Source organism: Papilio xuthus, unplaced genomic scaffold (assembly GCF_000836235.2).
Source record: "Papilio xuthus unplaced genomic scaffold, Pxut_1.1 DF826945.1, whole genome shotgun sequence".
Classification (NCBI taxonomy): Eukaryota; Metazoa; Arthropoda; class Insecta; order Lepidoptera; family Papilionidae; genus Papilio; species Papilio xuthus.
This window is the reverse complement of record NW_013531704.1, coordinates 1,977,872-1,998,482: the sequence shown is the minus strand read 5'-3', so window position 1 is coordinate 1,998,482 and position 20,611 is coordinate 1,977,872. Positions and strand designations below refer to the sequence as shown.

Below are 20,611 nucleotides of genomic sequence, written 5' to 3'. Positions count from 1 at the left end.
TGGATTTTTATAATATAAAAGACATAAGTGAGGAAAGTGAAATTGACACCAACATTATACTCTTTGCCTGGACGTGTTGTGTTAAAATGTTGCAATATGAACAGTACCCCAAGCTATGCTTACTGTTCATCTAGTTAAACTGTAGGTCTCAAATCAGAATCAAAGTTACTGAAAATAATAAACAAGATTTTAAAATTAAAATACCTAGGTGCTAAATAATTAAGCCTCGATTAGAGAGCGTTAAATATATGTTAGGTACACTCCACATTGCAACACTTTTGAATTATATTGAAATCAGCAGATGTCAATGTCATTGAACATCAAAATTGAAAATACCTCCGCGCGTACCGTATATTATTTGCGATTAACAAATGGATAATCGTAATATGCTTTGTGTGTAATAAATTCTAAATCTCTACAATACAAATTGTAAATATAAAGTCAAGGAATATATAGATCATTGTTTATGTGTCCTTTTAGTAGAAGAAGATGTTCTATAACCTTTAATAGTATATTTATTGGTTATCATTGTTTGTTCGTTATAAAATCATTTAAAAAATGCAAAAGTTACAAGACAGTGTTTTCTCAATTATTAAGACGATCAATCTTTCTCCTGCTGTGTTTAGTTTTTTGCAGCCAACGGAAGAGTTTACGGGTGAGTAACTGCTAGCAATAGTAAATATTGTAGTGATTTGATGATATTAAATTTGAAATTTGTTTCAAGATGTCACCCCGCTTGGTGGAATTTTAAAAGACACGAAACTTGGATGGCTTGCACTTGGTCCTAAGTTTTGTGTTGTTGACCTTAGAAGCGGATTGAAAGTGGCCGCAAGAACTTTCGGCAATGGAGTGAGGTAAGTCTTCACTTGCGTCATCAATGCACCTACGCTATATATTCAGTAAACACAACATAAATACAATACATCAATGATATATTAGTCTTTATCCATTTTAATAGTAAAATTCAAAATTGAAACAACAAAAATTTACTAAATTTAATTCAATATGACTTTAAGTCAATGTCATGAATGGATAGGTGATATGTCTAAAATGCAGGCTTTGTGGCCACATGAACAATTTCTATGGATATAAAACTTTAGCAACAGATAAACATTAAACTGTTCTAAATAAAACTCTCAATCAACTGTACAAACCTACAAATATTGAGCTCCAATTGGATATTTACCTGATATGTGTATAAACTGCTTATGTATTTTCCAGTAACAGCCGTATCACAGTATCAAATGTAGTAGAGCTGCCAACACCGTTAACAGAGAACTCCCATCAGCTAGTCATCAGTTTGGACTATGATAACATCAGTGGCATGATATGCATTCTACATGTTAATGGTTCACAATTACTTCATTGCATACACTCTGATGTTGTGATCACAAAACTTGCAGTTTGTGATGGAACCCCGGATGGACCATTTGCAGGATTTGATAATATTATTGCAGCAGGGACAAAGAGGGGAGAGATCTTGATATTTGACCTCAATAGAGCTTCTTTGATTAAAGGTAATTTTACTTTAAAAAATCAAAATGATATTAAACTAATCTTTAAAATACATAAATTGTTTCATTTTTAATAAACAATGTGACTGTAAACATTCTCCTAATTCTTCTTAAATATTTGTTTTTCAGCATTGAAAGACATTTCCCAGGGCTATGAACACTTGGTACTAAATGAGGAGAATGCAGCCAACATCAAGTTTTTACCATTAAAGGAATTGCACAAAATTGAAGAACAAAGAGAATTGGCGTTAGAAAATGACGATCACTTGGGGTTCATATTGAATGATGACTCTTCATTTGATGGACAATATATCTTCCGTAACCCTGATGGTACAGTACGAATGAAGGCCAAGAGAGATCATATCAGAGTCACCAGTCTGCAGTATATACCGGAAATAGGAAGTTTAGCAGTTGGCTTCAACTTTGGAGCTTTTCAAATATGGAATCTTTTAACTTTAGACTTGGAATTTACTTCACAAGTTAATGTTGAGTGTTTGCCTGTCACCCATTTCGGATTTCAGGTAGGTTACTACCAGTGTTCTATTCCTATTGTGTCCATAATCTTATTGCTTGATAAACTTTAAGGAATAAGGTGTCATTTGACTTGCACATTTTTTATCTATGTATATCAAACATTGGTCAAATATGATACTTCAAAAAATACATAGTTAATTTTTTAAAGGAACATAATTTTTTTAGACTGAAATCCTGTCAGGTTTTTAGTGTTGTCTTGACTGAAAAAAACCAGGATGCAGTCAGTCATTCTTATTGATTTTTAATGAATTGCTTTTTTTTAATTATCTCTTATTATTTTTAGGAGCCTTGTGATGATCCGAAAGCGTTTTGTTATCTCTGGGTTGTTTTCTCAGTGATAGATAGATTTGAAGAGGAAGAGTTTCCACTGGCAGTGATGTATTCATTGTCATATCAAGGCAAAAGGATCTTGTCAGAATCAAAATGCTTATATCAAGTAAGTTTTCATATATTATTCAAGCAACCAAATTAATTATTTGTTTGAATATTAAAAAAAAATAAAAATACATTTTGAAATACATATTAACAATAGTAAATGTAAAAAAAAACCTTTTTAATTTTTTTTGCATGTCATTTTTTTATAGGATTTCTCATCAGCCACAATAAGATTCCAAATAGAACTGAATGGGTCTGAGGAGTCCAATTCTCTGATAGGTGGGAGGTGTATATCATGCCACACTTATACCATCAGTTCACCTCTAGGTGAAGAAGGCGAAGACAGTAAGTAATTTTTAAAAGCCATCTTAAAATGTTACATTTATTGAGGATCGTATATAGGATATTTTAAAATTAGTAATTATTTTATAAATTGAATAAGCTAGCGCTTAACCATGACGATGTTAAGTGATGTGGTTCAAACATAATTTTCTTATAAATATAAAGGAAATAACTCAAAATTAAAGTGGTTGCTATCTTATATCGTGTAACAATAAAATCAATAATAACTTCATAAAACTTTGAGTTTACCTTACTAAAGTGTATTTCAACAATTTTTATCATTGTTCTGTGAGTAAAAAAAACATGGAACAATATACCATAAATGATAATTTCAGGTATGCTCAACATTTGCCAGCTGGTGTGGGAGTGCTGGGGCGAACAGGAAGCGGAGACCTCGCAGTATGGGATGATGCTTTTCGATTTAGATCAGTGGTACAAAGATCAAATGCCCGGTCAGTTTTACATAAAAATTATTATCTTAAGAATTGTAGTGATTTGAGCTGTATATGTACAAATTTGCTTACTCCTTTAAAACATTGACAGCTACCTACCAACTGGAGAGCAATGGATTCATGAGCGTGTTACGTCCGGCTGTGGTGGGCGAGGGATGCGGGCCTGCGTTAGACGCACGCCTGGTGCTCACCTCAGTTGCACCATACTCACATGCTACCCGGCTAGAGGAACATTTCTACCCAAATTCATTGCAGTATAGTAAGTTGTGTTTAGTAATTTATGGCATAGCATACTTTGTGCTTATTTTATCCTTTTACCTTTTTTTTTTGATGAAAATTTTAGCAGATTTTTGTTATTTCACTAATATTTCTTGAGCCATTCCAACTAAGCTTGTGCTATGATATGGTTAACAAAAATAGTCGAATGACAAGATTCGAACTCGACTACTTTATTTGAAATTGGTACCCTTAACTATTAAGCTATTGGCGCTTTGGCTATGATAAAATTGCATGTAAGTTAGTAAATTGTAGTAATTCCTTATAATGATTCACAGGTCACGCTATGAAAAATTTTACCTTCGCTATAGTAAATGTTAAAATCTTAATATAAAAGCGTCTAATTTGAAATTTTAAGACTATCTTACTCTTATTACAGACTGTATTTGCCTGAATACATCAGAAGCGACAATCCTCGGTACAGTGGGAGTGCAGCGTCAGATCATAAACTCAATAGATGAGGCAGGACCTACTGCATTACTGTCTCCGGGCAGATTGTACCATGCATGTGTTACAGCTGGTCTGACACCGTTATATGTACCATATAGCCACGGCTACGGCAGGAATGTTACTCAGGTCAGTATCAGTAGCTAGTTAGGAAGTCCCTAAGTATAGATTTAAAGTCAGAATTCTAAGTAAAAAAAATTGGTTTTGTCAGGTGCTATACCATGAGCACACAGAAGACAGGCGTCAAGTGAGAGTCATTCCGCGTTTCGTATAATCAGTGTATATTTCGGATGCGTAATTTTAATCCTCTTTTCTTTCCTCCATTCCTTCACTTTGTGGAAGTAGATTTGACAGAGGATGGTGTGTATAGGAAGAGAAAATATTCTCTTTCTGTGACTATTTGCCGAATTCTTTGGCCGCTTGTTCGTTTGACACCTTATAATATTGAAAAAAAGTATTTTATTTGTATTTGTTAGATAATACATTCGTTGTTATAGGAAGAGCAACGCAGATTCCTTCTGTCGGTGGCGCTTGAGGCTCGTCTTACACGTTTCCTGAAGCGCTGTGCTCATGACTGGGCCACTGGTACTCACACTGGATTGGGATGTACACTTAGTTTTCTGGTATGTAATATAATCTTTAAAATGTTTATTATATTTATAGTACAATAATTGTTTCTTTTTGTGTCATGATAAAAGCTGATATACTATACTAATAGTCTTCGAACACACTAACACTATCTCTGACATTCCTTACTATTTTTTTAGAAATAGTCGCATTCATTTGCTAGTAATGTTTAAAACCAAAGCAAAAAAGATATCGAAAACAGTAAATTAAATATTTTTTGATATTATTGGCCATACAAATATGAAAAAGATATTATAAACTTGATTTTCATAATCTTACTAGTTAAATGAATTATTTACATTGGTTTTTACTAATTTATGTTTTTTCTTTCTTTTAGGTGGAATGGTGTTGGAAAAGAGCTTTAGAATTAAAGGAAAATGCAAAAGAATTGGTAGCTCCGTTGTTTACTTCGACAATATTACCTGATAGGTAAGTTAAATTTGTCAAACTTTCGTTAGTTACATTATAATAAACTTATAAAAAAACGGCTAAACACTCACGTATTTTTATATACGTTTTGATAGGTAAATTACCTTAATTAACATTTTCTCAAAGTACCTTCCGATTTTTTTTTATCTCAGCTATAACTTAATCTTTGTTACATTAACTTTGATAATTCAATCTTATAAAATTACAAAACCTTGTATAATCGAGGAAAATAGATTAATTATTTTTTGTTATTTTTAGGAACATAATGAGATGTCTCGAACACTGCGTACAACAGCTGGCGCAATTGACAGGATTACTGGACGCCATTTTAACTAAATGCTGTAACCTGGTTGTACCTGATGGTATGTTTATTCATTAATAATATTTTATCTATTTAATTTTTTTTCTAAATAATTTGTGAACAAATTATGAAATAAGATAAAAAAATAAGTAATTATGGTAACACAGTTCTAAATGACATAACTCTACACTAAAGTGTCGATTTGTCATTTTAAACACATACTAAGGGTTTCTCTTACAGACCATTTTACTTCTTTGAGTATCATTATCATTATACATCTCCTCTGAGAGGCTCAGAGCTTACCATAAGTCAGGTGATTAGGCCATAGACAACTGAGGCTTAGTGTGAGTTGACTTCATAATTCTCTTTTGAATGTCTTAGCAGATATGTGCAGGTTGCATCACGATATTTTTCTTCACCGTTAGAATGTTGGATAATTGTACATATATAAATCTAAAAACTCATTGGCACTATTGCTTAGTAGTATTTATTTACATTTAACTCTATTTTTTTAGCTCTTAGTGAAATGGAGGAGAAATACAAAGGCATAGGGATAGTGTCCCTGTACTTCCAAGTGGTGCAGTGGTTCTTACGTGTGGGTCTGCTGCCGGAGCGACATGACGCATACGAAGCGTTGCCTTATCCCGCACATCAGCTCTATAATATATATAAGAAAAGGTAATTCCATTAAATTGTATTATTGACCATTTAGAGTAATTTAAACTCGTACATTTTTCTGGGAAATATATTTCTTATATAATAATTATAGTGACATAAGCTTGTAATAAATCAAGCAATCTGCGAACACTCGACAGTCAGTCGTATGTCTGTGGGTACTGAATGATCAACGTTTCTTATGTAATTTCTTCGAAAATGTACGAAACAAATTAGGTCAATCCTTTTCATCTTGCCATAGTCGAATCTGGATAAGCGGGATACTTTTATAAGAGTCAATGCCCGCTCCCAACCGATAACCCTTCTAAGCAAGAAACTCTAGTAAGAGAGAAAAAAAGCAAGAAAAATATAGTGATTCCTTGGATTCTCCATTATCAAGGTTCGACTGTTTTGGTTGCTGCAACTAAGTTATCTGTGTTAATTGCAGACGTCTGAAGTTACATCGGTTACAAGAGAACGCTCCTCAGGAGGCGGAGGCGGGCCACAGGTCCTGTTCATTGCTCTACATCGATCAGCTTATTGAACACGAATTCGGTGGCCAAAGGACGCACGAGTAAGTTAGACTACGCAGCTACATTTTTTAGACTATTTCTTACCTATGATCTAGGTAAATAGACAAATAAATTATGCAATTTGTAAACAAATTTAAAAGAAAACACAATTTTCTTTACACTTTCACGTCATACATCTCGTCGGTTAAAGCTCCGTTCATAGAGACCAGGGGGGGAAGACATTTTATGGCAAATGAAATTCAATGTTATGCCATCGAAACAAGGTTTAATTTTACTTGTCACCTCCTATTTAGGCTCTTAATTAGAAAAGATATGCAAAATTTATAAAAAAAAATTGTCCTGCACTTCGGCCTGGTCGAATGGATCCTTAAGGTGTTAATACTGCTCGAAAAACTAAATTTGATAGTTGTCTTTATTAATAAAAAATATTATACTTTAGTTTAGTTACTATTACCTCGGTTGATATGTGTTCTTGTCTTCAGTATGTGGATGAAAGGTGGCAGTGATTGTAGAGGCTTGTACCCACCGCCCTCTCTGTATTCTCTGCTGCGTCTCTACTTGCTGCCTGATGTCGCCGAGGAGCACAAGCATTCCCTTGTCTTGTATCTGTTGTTGGATTATTGCACCGTATACGATGAGATAAGGTAAATTGAACTTTATCGTTATAGACTCAAAGTTAATTTTTGTATGAAATTGGATCTTAACAATTTTTCGTACATAAAAATGGAAGTGACAATATTCTGAGCAGTGGTAATGAATGTTTACATTAATATTTTTTTTCTTTTAGATATGAAGCAGTGATCAGAAGGCTGATGCAATTCCCTACAATGTTTGGTTTGAGCAATACAGCTATTAAAGCGACACAGGCGTTTTGGCATCTAGACCATAGAGATTTTGATGTGAGTCCATTTTTAATTTATTCAATATTTATTTATTTCTTATAATATTTTACCCTAAATTGGGTACAAAATCGAACTTCACCGCATACATTCGGAAAATTATTAAAGGTTCTAGTTTTTATAGTACCGTTATAATATGTTTTTGAAACGTATTTTTCAGTTTGCATTAGATCAACTTCAATGCCTGACTGGCAACACTCTATCGGACTGGCAACATCGAGTAGTTCTATCCTCTTTGCTCGCTCAGAAAAAAACACAAGCAGCACTACAATACTTGCACGTTCGGAAACCAGCGCCAATACAAAGTCCTATCAGAAAAGATGGCATCTCCAAAGTCAATGACCATGATAAATTAGATGATTGGCAATCTTGTTGCAATTTATATCTTGCCAGAGGTCTGGTCTTTGAAGCCATTGATGTGATAAGAATGTGTGTGAGGAATGCTGCAACCTCGGAAGATAAAGTTCGTGTATTAAATTTCTTCTATAAAGGTTGGTAACGATTGTCGTACTCATTATAAATTTATTATTGTTACTTCGGACTTTCCTCGTCTAATAAGCGAATAATATAGTTAAAATACAATGTGTAGACTATAAATACATTTGATATAGTAAATTAAAAAATCGTTTTATTACTATAGGATGTCGCAACACAGGCCAACTCTCCAAAGTTCTTCAAGTGACGTTACTGCCTGGAGAAGAGGAAGTCTTCATAAAGTATCTCAAAGACTGCAATGACACACAAACCTCGGACATACTTATTATGTACTATTTGCAGCAAGCAAGGTAAATATTTTTCATATCTTCCATACTGTTTTTAACAGGCTCTTTTGACATTGTTTGTCTTTTATGTTCGAGGTTTCATTATGTTTCTTGTACTTAATTTCTACCGTTCTTTAACTCTAATAATCAATATAAATTCTCCCAGGTACTTAGAGGCAGAAGAATACAACAACAAATTAAAAGATCAGCGTAGTCGCAAAGAGCTGTCAACATCGGCGGAGTCGCTCGCGGAGCTGGTGGAGCGGTGCAACACGCGCGACACGCTGCTGAGCGCCGCGTGCGCCGCGCTGCCCGCCATCGCCTGCCGCGTCGCCACCACTGCGACACGACATCTGGAGCCGCACGGTATGATAATTGTTACAACAAACTAGAGGGCAGCGCAGTCGTAAGGAGCTGTTCCCATCACATCGGCAGAGTAACGAAGAATATGCAAGAAAATAGAATTTTATTTATTTTTTAAATTAATAGAATGACGTATAAAATGACAGATGACAGCCAGCTCTTGACATTAGCGCTGTTCTTTGCAGAATTAAACATTCTGCCGTACTGGCATACTGGCCACTAACGACCTTTGCCTTTTTGATTATGAAAAAAGATAGTTGAAAATACAAGAGCATCGCGCGGGAAGTGTTTACAACGAATTGTAGAATTGATTTGAGTTGGAATTTTTAATGTAAATATGTATGTATATAGTATAAGGATTTTAACAACGTAATAAACGCATTTTGGATGCGATGCTGCTGTTTTCAGTTTTTACAAGCGCCACCTACTTGGGGCTTTCAGCCTTTCTGCCTCATAGGAATGTTTACACTTTTAGTTTTTAAAATGACGTTTTATTTTTCAGTTATTTCACCAAAACCAATGTCGGTATATGTGCAAGTGACATCTCCTAAAAACACCTTTACATACAAATCAACATTTATTCAGGTGATATTTCCTTTAACTTTTTAAGTCCCAAATACATGGTTTTAAATTAAAATATGCTTTATAGATTTCTATCAGTTAGTAATAATTTGTTTTTTTATTTAGGATACAATTGAAAATGCAAGCGAAACTTGGACCAACAAGCCTAAAAGTAGAAAGGGTCTCAAACGTGCCTTGGAAATTGAAGAGACACCATTTATTTGTACACCAAAATTAAATCGGACTAAGAGGTAATTATTAATTATTTTGTTTTATTTTTTTCCTTACTAGTTACAATTTATGACCGTATAAAAGTTTGTTTGTAGGTAATTATGTCTATCTTTTGTAAATAAATTATCTTAGTCCTTTGAAATGTAGGAAACTGGAGTTAATTAAACCCACGGGACCAGTGTCATATGAATACATATGTTATTTCCAGTCTATTCCTAAGCGGACAAAGTTTGGGTGAAATGACGCCTGCTAAGCGTACCAAGTTGGAGGCGACCAGTCCGAAGACCCCTAAGCCTGGTACATACAAGGCCAGCGAGGAGCTCAGCGAACAAATGGCCACGCTTCTCGATATGCCTGAAGCTCAGAGTCCGTATAGATATCACGAGAGAAGTGAAGCTGGAACTCCACATAGTATACTTAAGGTTAAATAGATGTTTTTTTAATCTACATATTTGATTATTACTACCATTGTATAATTAAAAAAAATCTCGATATTTATATTCCCGTTCCCTTTTCTAATAAGAAAATAATGGGAAGGGGAAGTGGATATGCCGGGGGCTGAGATGTATAGAATACTAGCTGTCGCCCGAAACTCCGTCCGAATTTAAAAAATAAAACTTATGAGTAGTCTATGTATTCTTCCATACTGACAACAGACATCCATCCATCCATCTAAACTTTCGTTTATAAAATATTAGTAAGACAAAATATCGCGATCGCTTGAACCATTTTTTTGTTCAGACTCAAAGACTAGAGGGTATGGAGAGAGAGGCTCCCGCATCACCCGTGGATTCCCGCTACTTGTGCGACAGCGGGGACGACTTGCTGGAGACTGCCAGCAATAAGACCAACTACAGCGACTCCAAGTTAGTACAATTTGACACATTAATAGTTGGTTTCTAAAACCAAAATCTCTATGTAAAACATATTGTTATCCCTGTCATTATCTTTGACAATACAGATTTAACAATTTTTTTATACAGGATTTTGGTCTCAGAAACCAACATTAAGAGAAAACATTGATACTTGAAAGTTAGAGAAACTATTGACGGCCGTTAAGTACCAAAGTTTAAGCACCTTTTCCTTCCCAATTTTTTCTTATGCGAAAAAGATGGGAAGGGGATGAGTATTTGGTTGAGAAGGTGACGCATAGGAAGGTGAAATATTATCTTTCTCCGCTTCCCCTCCTCCTTAAATTTAAGGAAGGCAACGCATCTGCAATTTCGGATGTCTATGGGCAGCGATCGCTTCGCCATTTAGGCGAATTCAGATAGCAACTGGGTCTCTTGCCGCCTTATAAAATAAAAATTACTTTCAGGCAATTGAGGTTCCGTATGCCATCGGCATCCGAGTCAGGCTCCAGTCCCTCCACGCCCGTGCCTGTCGCTGTACGCTCGCAGACAGACAAACAATCTGAAAATGGAGATGATACTGAGGTATTTATATAATAACTGTGTAGGAAATATCAAAAAATAGAAATATAAACTTAAGTCAGGGTATTTTGTTCTGTTCTTTGAATATTTTTTTTATTATTACTTTTACAATACAATACGTAATAATTTATTGTTTTTTTTTAATTTAGAGTGAAATGTCAATGGAATCGCCGCCAAAGAAATTAGCAACCGAAGGAAAACCCCAAGCACGGAAATCATACAAAGATAATGTACGAGCCAGGTAATATATTTTGTTTATTATACTTACATTTTTAAAGAAAATTATGTGTTTACCAAACTTATTTAATGTCTTTTTCCACTGACAAAATACTTAAATATAAACATAGTGTCAAAGCTCCTCATTCTCTTTAATAAAAATGTGCCCAACTATATTTTAAAACGAGTGTTTCGTCAATGGAATTTTATTATATTGCACTGTAAATTGTAAATGCTTACATCTTCCATTTTTATAATTAACTAGCAGTTGCCTGCGACTTTATCGCAAGCAACACCTGATTTATAATATAACTATTCACATATATTAATTAAAGAATAATTTTTCTAGACGGTCACTATCAATATCAGTAAACAGCAGTTTATCAGATGATCCGAACGCATCTATAGAGAGCATAGCTGACATCCCAATCACATTAATCAATCCGCGGTACTCGCACAAGGGTAGGCAGAAGTCACAGTCACCCAAAGATGACAAGCGTATGGAGGTGGATGATTTTGTATGTGAGCTGAGACCGATGAATGAAACTCCCAGAGGGAGAAGAAGCATCAGAGAGATCAGTGGGCAAAGTACACCGTTAATTAATAGGTAATATTTTTATCGTTATACATAAATACAGTAGATACATGAAGTTGTATTAATAATATTAAAAATATTTGCAGGAGCAGATCAATTACACCAGAGAGACAAGATTCACCTGTATTGAAAACTTTACAAACAAACAGAGCGACAAGGTATGGTATTATATAATAAACATAATATTTTTTAGTCTTCTAATGGTATCCATACTTTTCATAACAAAAGGTTGGGAAGGGCAAGGGCATAGGAAGGGGAAACATGAAATTTCGAATGTCTATGGGCAGCGACCGCTTCTCAACTCTGTCGAATCCGTTAGCACTTTTGTTCCTTAACAATATAAAAAAAATATTGTGTAAAATGATAAAAATATTAAAGTGTACGTACCCCACAGGAGTCGTTCCCGCACTCCGGAGATGAGTCCCGGGTCGCTGGAGCCGATCCCGGAACAACCCCGTCAGGAGAGCGACAGCGACCCCCACCCCGCTAAAACTACGCTCAGTATACCTAGACGACTCAGGTGAATTTTTTTTTAATTAATGAACAGCAAAGTGTTACATGTTGATAGAATATGCATTTCTGTTTATGAGTTTGCACTGTTGGAGCTTGTATAAAATCAAATTATCATAAATATTGAAAGATTTAAAATTAAGTTTAATAGTTTTAGAGTTTATGCGTTATAAACTACAATTCGTCGGTGGCTCAGGGGTCAAGCACTTGGCTTGCAATCTGGAGGTCCTGGGTTCGTATTCCGCCATGTACCATTGTGTTTTCCGATTTACATATGTACATTTATCCGTTCTTGCGGTGAAGGAAAACATCGTGATACAACCTGCACATATCTGAGAAGAAATTCAAAGATATGTGTGAAGTCAACCAACCCGCACTTGGCCAGCCTGGTTGACTATGGCCTAATCACCCTTAACTTAGTGTAGGCTCCGAGTCCCTCGGTGGGGACGTATATTGAGCTGATGATGATGATGAAACTACAATTTTATTTATAATATTTCAGAAGTAGATCTCGTACACCGGAACTTGTGGAGAGTAGGGTAGTGGAATCACCAAAGTTGTCCGCCATCACAGAGTCACCCGTCAAGTCGTACGAGTCTCCCGCACCCTCGCCTACAACACGTACTTCTAGGTAATTTTTCATCATATACCAATAAAAATAACCCCAACTGAATTTGTTTAAGCAAGAAACCTTCATAACTGAGAAACCTCTCCAGGAGAGAATATCGCGGTCTCTTGGACTCTTGCATTTCTAGATACGACTGTACCTTATTTACATTATTTAAATACTAGCTCACCCTTAACTTAGGGTAGGCTCCGAGCCCCTCGGTGGGGACGTACAGTGAGCTGATGATGATGATGAAATACTAGCTGTTGCTGTTGACTCTGTTCGATTGATTGTGATATATTTTGTATTTACACAGGAGTAGATCATACACGCCGGAGCCTAACAAGCGCAGTGTGGTGGAGGCTCCCAAACTGGAACCTATCACCGAAGCATCGGGAAAATCTCCATACACCGATTCACCTACTTCATCACCCACAAGACGTAGTGTCAGGTAAGAAAAAAACTATTTTCCTTGCGTTATGGACGATGGTTTGCAAATTTTTACAATTAATTTTAATGTTTAGAAGTCGCTCCCGTACACCTGATGTAGAGAAAATACCTGAACAAGTAAGCAGTCCTCGAAGTTTAAGGCAAGTATTATTTACAAGCAATCGCCCGCGATTTTATTAGCGCAGAATAAAAAAAGTAGTCTAAAAGTCTCGCCTAAATCTGTCGAGCCGTTTCGGAGATTACCTGGAACAAACGCGGTCCTGTGGAGAGCATACATATAGACAAAAATCTTTAAAAAATTCTTTTCGTTATCAGCTATACGTATACATCATGTTGAATGTTCGAAATATGTTTTTTTTCTATATCACATACAGATCCTACAATTTTATTCAATTGTAATGAATGTCAAACAAGTAGGTTAAAATATAGAAATATAATAAATATATTTTCGTAAAGGATATCCTAGCACAAGCATAGAGCTTAGTTGGAATGGTTAAAGAAATATTAGTAAATTAAGAAAAAAAAACTGCTAATATTTTACTAAAAAAAAAATAGTAGTTTTGCATCTTTTTTACAAACTTAAAATCTTCTTGTTATCCATTGTAGTAATTTTTCTTATTGTTAATGTATAGGAGTCGCTCCCATACACCAGAATTGGAAAAACTGCCTGAACAACCAGTCGGCAGCCCTAGAAGTTTAAGGTAAGTCTACAAAAACTGTAGTGATAACTAAATTAATACGTTATTTACACACATACGTTACGTGTGTTTTCGATACCTGTACAAAAATATTCTATCTCACATTTTTAAAAGATAATGAGAGATGACAATATGCTTTTTACAAGTGGAAGCCCCAGGTTATGACAAATCTTTGTCAATGTTACTATTATTGATTATTTTCATGTTATATGTGTATAATTTAAATGTTTAGAAGTCGGTCTCGAACACCTGATTTGGAGAAATTGCCAGAACAACCTATATTGTCAAGCCCTCGCAGTCTAAGGTAAGTTATAAACTTTAATAGACAAAAATGCTGTTTAAAATACTATTTTGTATTTTCTATTAAAAGTATTTTCTATTTTAGGAGCCGCTCGAAGACACCAGAAAAATTATTGTCACCTAAAAAAGATACTACTAGCAAAGGAAGAAAACCACTTTCGCGACTTGTACTAGAAGCAAACGCTTTCGCTAAAACAAAGCAAATCGGCGAATCCGAGGCCCAAACTAAAGAATCGACCAGCGAACAATCTGAATCGATTATCGAATGTACACCTTTAAAAGCTAGCAACACTAAAAGTCTGATAGATGTTACATTTTCACCTATAGTAAACAAATCAATATTACAAAGTTCCACGGAAAGCTTTTCATTAACTGAAAAAGTAATTGAAGTCAATGAATCCAGTTCAAGTACTGATTTGAAACCTTTACCTGCTTTCACCACTCTACATGAAGTTTACTTCGAAAAATCAGTCTTACAAACTGACGAGAGCAGTATCATACAATCTTCTTTACAAGAAGAAATACAAAAATCAACCGAAGGTAATGTTCCTGATGTTGAAATGAACGCATTACCACAATTCACACCGATCAATGAAAGTGATTTTAACAAATCAGTATTAAAAAGCGGCGACAGCAGTGTCGCTGGCAATGGAAACAAACCAGATGATGCACCAAAAGCTATAGCATTTACAACATTCAATGAGACTGAATTTGATAATTCAGTACTCAAAAGTCATCTTTCAAGTGAAATGTCTCATGAAAGCAATGCAAATGAGGAAGGAAAGTCGTACAGAGATCTTTCTAGTCTCATGACGAGTGATAGCGATATTGAAATGGTAGACGATGAAAAATGGAAATATAAAATAGATAATGAGAACAAAGATAACGTTATACAAAAGGAGAAAGAGAAAATAGTTGAAATTGAAAGAGAAATTAATGAGATCGAAGAAGACATAGCAGAAGGAGAAGACAGTAGCGAAGAAGAAAATGGAGAAGACAGTAGTAGTGAGGAAAATAACGAACAAGAAGACAGCAGTGATGAAGAAATTGTCGAAGATGAAAACAAAGAAATATCTACAGAAAGCGTGGAAGCTGACAATGAGGTATTTATCATTATAAATAAGCAATTTCTTTAAAAACATTCTAATATTCAACTTAATGTCATGTTATTTTATCACGACTTTTCATATAAATGTTATATTTTTAGGTATCAGTTTCTGATAGCAGTGATGAAGTTATTTGTATCGATGATGATTCAGATTCAAATCCTGCTCAAGTAAATCTACAATCTGACAAAACCTCAAAAGAAATTCCCCAAACAGATCAAACTGAAACACATACTGATAAAATAGACGTAGTTGAAAATAAAACTAACACAGACATAGTCAGTGTTGAAACTGAAAAAGCTATTGAAAATGATAAACCAAAAACTGAAGTTTGTGAAGAAATACCACAAGAGAGTCATACTGAAATAGTTGAAGTTAAAATGGATCAAGATATTGAGATGAAAGAACCAGAAAATGTGCAAGAATCGATAGATGTTTTGAATCAAGCTAATATTTCTTTGTTAACTGATGATAACTCTGATGTTAACCTCACTTATTCGGATGATAGTAATCATAAAGAAATTGGTAAGTATGGTAAATAAATCTCTAAACGTCTTACTAATATTTTAAATACTAATGTTTAGATGTATGGATGGATGTTTGTTTGAAGGTATCTCCGGAACGACTCAACAGATCTCATTGAAATTTGGCTTAGAAGTAGAACATAGTCTGCAAAAATACAAAAATTTTAGTTTTCATATACAAAAATTTAATTTTTTTTTTTGTGTTTGGATTTTTTGTTTTTTTTTCATATATTACATTCACACTTCTGCACTATTTACGGATCTAGTTTTTTTTTTCATTTCAAAATGGTTATTTGTTGTACTTTCATCAGTTCCAGCTCAACCTACAGTGGAACTTGAAGTGATGGTTGAAAAAATAGCTCCAACAGAAACAGATAAGAATGAAATTGTAACTTCAAACATTCAGGACGTAGATGTTGTTGATTTCTGTCAACAGATCGCAACTGAACCAGATCCTATAGAAGAGGTTATAATACAAGAAAATAACGAAGAAAATGAAATAAAAACAGTATCGCCAGCTATTGAAGAACAAAAAGATATTTTTGCTGAAAATACTGTTAACACTGAAGCTATTGTTAATGAAACAAAAGATATCTTACCTGAAAATAGTCTTGAAAACATTCCTACTATATTGAAAACCGAAACTGAAAACATAAATACGGTAGAAAATATGGAAGTTATTACTGCTACAGAAAATATAACTGAAAAGCCTGAAACAGAAATGTCTGAAACAAAGGAAATACTTGAAAAAGTCGAAGATGCAAAGGATATGCTTATTTCAGAAGCACCATCTAAAATGGACGTTCCCACAGAAGGCAATATAGATAAAACAAATGTAGAAGATGAAATTTCTACAAAAGATTCTGCCGTTGCTATGGAAACGGTTAAAAGCGAAGAAGAAATTAAAGAAACGAAAGCTCCTGCAACAAGAAAACGTACTCAATCAACATCATCGAATAAATCCAATCAAGAAATTGAGCAAGAAATTCCTGAAAACGTAACATTAGAAGCAACAACTCCATCTAAAAGAGTTTCCAAATCACCAATGCCTAAATCTAGGGTTATGCCAAAACGACGTTCATCCAAAGATACCGCAGATAATGAAATGGATGAAAGTATCACCCCTGATGAAACCCTAACACCAAGAAGACGATCAACTCGTTCTAGAAGTAAGAATTTAGATGATAGCTCTAGTGTTGCGTCAGAATCTTCTGTGAAATCAAGTAAGAGCAAGACGGAAGAACCTATAGATAAAAAGCCTGCAGCTAGAAAAGGACGGAAATCTATATTGAATACAAAGACTGAATTGAGTGTGATACCAGAAATAGAAGATAGTCAGAAAATAGAAGAGAGTAACGAAGATGTTCTTAATGAAATATTAACAACTGAAAGGTAAGATTTAAACTATTTTATATGCTTTCTAGTAAAAGGAAAACTACGATGACATTCAGTTAAAAATTTATACGAAATACTTTCCTATAGCTTTGCAAATTTAATTTAATTCTACGTAAAATAATTTAAATTATCAAAAAGTAATTGACGAAACAGCGTTACCATGGCAACCGATTTTTTATAAGAACAAAAAGAGATTTATCGTGAGTTTCTGAGACCAGTCATAGAAATCAACGATAAGAAAACCTAACTTAACAGTTAAAAAAAAAAAACTTTTTTTATCCAGATTAACACGAAATCAAAAAGCAATGTTAGAATCGAAACTACGGCCGAGTACGCCGCGTAGTCGCCGCGTCAGCGCCGCGTCTAAACCTGAAGCTTCAATAGAAGACAACACATCAGACACACATACAATGGATCGTGTACAATTGTTAGACAAGGAAACATTCGATGGTATGTATATATTTATATGTACTTCATTGCTCGCGTAAAGAAAAATGAATCAGGTGGGAAGATTGTTAATTTTTATATGTTGTACACCAAATTCCTCTTGATTGCTATTCCCCTAAGTCATTGTAGAATGCCATATTAAATGTCTATCAATTAATATATTTTTGATAGCATGGTTTTTGAAAAAACAAAATCGTGAATAAAATTTATTAAAAAAAATCATGAATATTGCAATGCGAATATATAATCATTTGATGTTTTTTATTTGTAAATATAAAATTTTATTTCTTTATTGTATATTAAAATTAAAAGCATGTATTAACAACTAAAACAATTTAATCAACATGGTATATAATAATACATATTTTAATCAATATTGAAATAAAAATAATTAATTTAAATAAAATTCAACACAAAATGTACTTAAAACTTATGTATTGTGTTGTAAATAATTTTTCAATTTCTTCTTTTTAAAAAAAATCTACTAAATTGCACGAATTAAGGCACTATAGCATATTTAAAAAAAAAGATGTAGAAATGATCGATGTTTTTATTTTGCAGCTTTGTGTATGAGCTATAACAGCTTGTAGTTTTATTTTATTTGCGAACAATTTGGTTCGGAATTTTGATGAGCAAAATTTATTTCATACAAAAAAGATTAGCTCTTAATTGGCAATGATAGCAAAAAAAGGTTTTACTGTAAAAAAAAATTAAGAAAAAACATAGTTTAATAGTTTTTTTAAGGTATTCTGGCTCTACTGATTTCACGAGTAACTCGTTTTTTTTTTTTGCATAGCGTAGCATTGATTGATTTCCGCTTGTTTGGTTGTGTATGCTCATCTGAATTCCACAAATATCCTATACTCATTTCCTAACTGTTCCGACTAACATATACTAGGGCGAGCTGACGACGAGGAATTCCCGCGAGCGAGCCCCACACTATCGGATACGATTAGACCACGACGTAAGTACACGCTTTCTTTAGCTTAGAACAATCTAGAAGGTGTCGGAAGAACTACATTTCCCTTTTTTGTGTTGTGCTCATCTTTATGCTTTAAATGTGTTTTTTTTTAATTGAGTGAAATTTGAAGGATGTCCTTGCTTTGACTACAATCCACTGGTTACTTTGTAGCGTATAAAAAAAGTGTTTTTGTATATCTGTGATATATTTGGTGCTACGACATCTATAGTAAGGCTGGTGATAAAATTCACGTCATATTATTTTTTTGTGAAGTTTGGTTTTTGGGCAATATAGGTTTTTATTATATGCTTCTTGGTGAACCGGTGACTTTAAATTATTTATAACATTTCTTATGTTTTAGTATACCTTGTATATATTTTGCAATTAAAATGTTGTATTTTCATTTCGTCACTGCGTCTTAATGAAATTAAATTAATTAATTTTCTTGCTTAAAATATATAATTTTTGAGTGTTATATAGACGCAGCAACGAAGTGAATTCTTTCAGGGCTTTTACATTAAAAACAATAAAAGGTGGAAGAAAACATAGATTTCTGTTTTTCAAAAATAATTTCTAGCTTTAATAACAAGCTTACTAACTAGGAGTAATTTTTTAAAGGGCATAGTTATATAATTTGTAATTTTCTTTCATAGATAATAGAGATGGAGTACTTTAATAATAAAATTCAAACATCAATAATAATATGTTACAGCGCGGACGGCACGGTCCGCCTCGGAGACGGAAACTCTAGCCAAAGCTAAGAAAATCATTCGCAGAACATCTGTCGACGTCAGTAAGTATTCACTTAATCTACTCTAATCTAAAATGATTCTTGTATAAATGTATATTGTGTAATGTATGTTGGCATTTTTATATCATAAGGAGGTAAACGAGCAAATGGCGATCTGAATTCGCCTTAACAACGAACGACCACTGCCACGATAGAGGGAACGCACAGAAAGAGAATGTTTTCATTTTTATGCTTTCCCTCCTCTGTCATGTCCACCTATTAAAAGGGTCGGAAAAGACAGTAAAATTTGGCCTTTATTACGCACTCTTCAGACTGTACGCGGAATTACATCCACTCGAGGCCTGTCTTCTTTGTGGTCGTGGCATTACACCGGTCAAGCCGACCCTAATCGTGTCCAATAAAAATTGTTGTGGAATCAACCACTGCTTGAGGTTTTTAAATGTATATTTGTATTGTAGCACTGGACGCAAGCCCGGTGCGCGGCCGTCGCGCCTCATTCAACCGCGCCTGCGAGGCGCTGCACACGCCCAAAGGACGGCGACCTTCCGTCGACACTAAGGTTATATATTTACCTACTTTGTTGACTTTAAATGAGACGAAAACTTTACAAAGTATCTACAAAGTTATTTTTATATGTGTTGTATATTCAGAAATCAGAGACGGATGGCATATCGCCGGAGTCAGGTGCGGAGGCGACGCCCCGCAGACGTGCGCGCCGCTCCACCACACCGCAGCACTCCGAAGCCACGCCCACATCTGAACTCGGCAAGAGGTAAACAACCATCATATTTTTTTTATCTATAAGCCCTAAGTCGCTTAAATTTATTTTAATTAAATACAATGTCAGATATTCGTACCTAAAAACCTTTAATGTAGTGAGTTTCCTCTGAAGAAACACCGATACTAAATATATAATAATAAACAGGATCAACATTTGTTTTTGTATTAGAGTGTTTTCCAGTGGAAATGCAACATTACACAATATAAATATTGTTTCAGATCGAGAAGAACAGCTGCCGATAAAACTAAGGAGTCAGCGGATTAGCCAACTTTTGTTAGTCGATAATTTTTTAAGGACCCAGTGGATGTACGAGATAGCATTTATCAGTTAACCCTATTGGATACTAATATTTAGTTTAATTCCGTTAATTTGTTCTTGTATAAAAATAAAAAAGTGTGATTTGGTTATTTTTTTTTTTGTTTATTGTATATTATATAACACAAAACATACGAACCCTGCCTGTATTACGTTATAATTTAGAACTGTCGTGTTATATCTAGACAAAATGAGTCTTAAACCAATAAATAACATGATTATA

The 20,611-nt window shown here is 34.3% G+C and overlaps 1 protein-coding gene across 2 annotated transcripts; it reads left to right on the top strand.

The window, feature by feature from the left end:
* Positions 1-337: 337 nt before the first annotated feature.
* Elys (AT hook containing transcription factor 1 homolog) lies at positions 338-20,482 on the top strand. Of its 2 annotated transcripts, XM_013316720.1 has the most exons (42): positions 338-655; positions 725-854; positions 1,222-1,517; positions 1,644-2,035; positions 2,332-2,484; positions 2,633-2,768; positions 3,101-3,217; positions 3,309-3,476; positions 3,873-4,069; positions 4,438-4,563; positions 4,905-4,996; positions 5,255-5,358; positions 5,813-5,975; positions 6,400-6,525; positions 6,967-7,128; positions 7,272-7,383; positions 7,544-7,874; positions 8,024-8,168; positions 8,311-8,510; positions 9,010-9,092; positions 9,195-9,319; positions 9,508-9,721; positions 10,041-10,165; positions 10,618-10,735; positions 10,882-10,973; positions 11,298-11,555; positions 11,630-11,701; positions 11,938-12,063; positions 12,556-12,684; positions 12,977-13,111; positions 13,185-13,250; positions 13,743-13,811; positions 14,041-14,112; positions 14,194-15,211; positions 15,316-15,739; positions 16,050-17,130; positions 17,417-17,583; positions 18,479-18,544; positions 19,254-19,334; positions 19,751-19,851; positions 19,943-20,064; positions 20,292-20,482. In XM_013316720.1, the coding sequence occupies exons 1-42, from the start codon at positions 559-561 to the stop codon at positions 20,335-20,337; spliced, it is 8,037 nt and encodes a 2,678-aa protein (XP_013172174.1). In that variant the 5' UTR covers positions 338-558; the 3' UTR covers positions 20,338-20,482. The 2 variants fall into 2 exon arrangements, with proteins under 2 accessions (XP_013172174.1, XP_013172175.1); XM_013316721.1 differs by lacking the exon at positions 18,479-18,544.
* Positions 20,483-20,611: the final 129 nt, after the last annotated feature.

What these genes read in the sequence shown, in the direction of transcription:
- Elys (XM_013316720.1), top strand. Translation starts at nt 559, where the DNA reads ATGCAAAAGTTACAAGACAGTGTTTTCTCAATTATTAAGACGATCAAT. An exon ending in TCACCCATTTCGGATTTCAG is followed by an intron (nt 2,036 to 2,331) that starts GTAGGTTACTAC and finishes TATTATTTTTAG; the next exon opens with GAGCCTTGTGATGATCCGAA. An exon ending in GATGTACACTTAGTTTTCTG is followed by an intron (nt 4,564 to 4,904) that starts GTATGTAATATA and finishes TCTTTCTTTTAG; the next exon opens with GTGGAATGGTGTTGGAAAAG.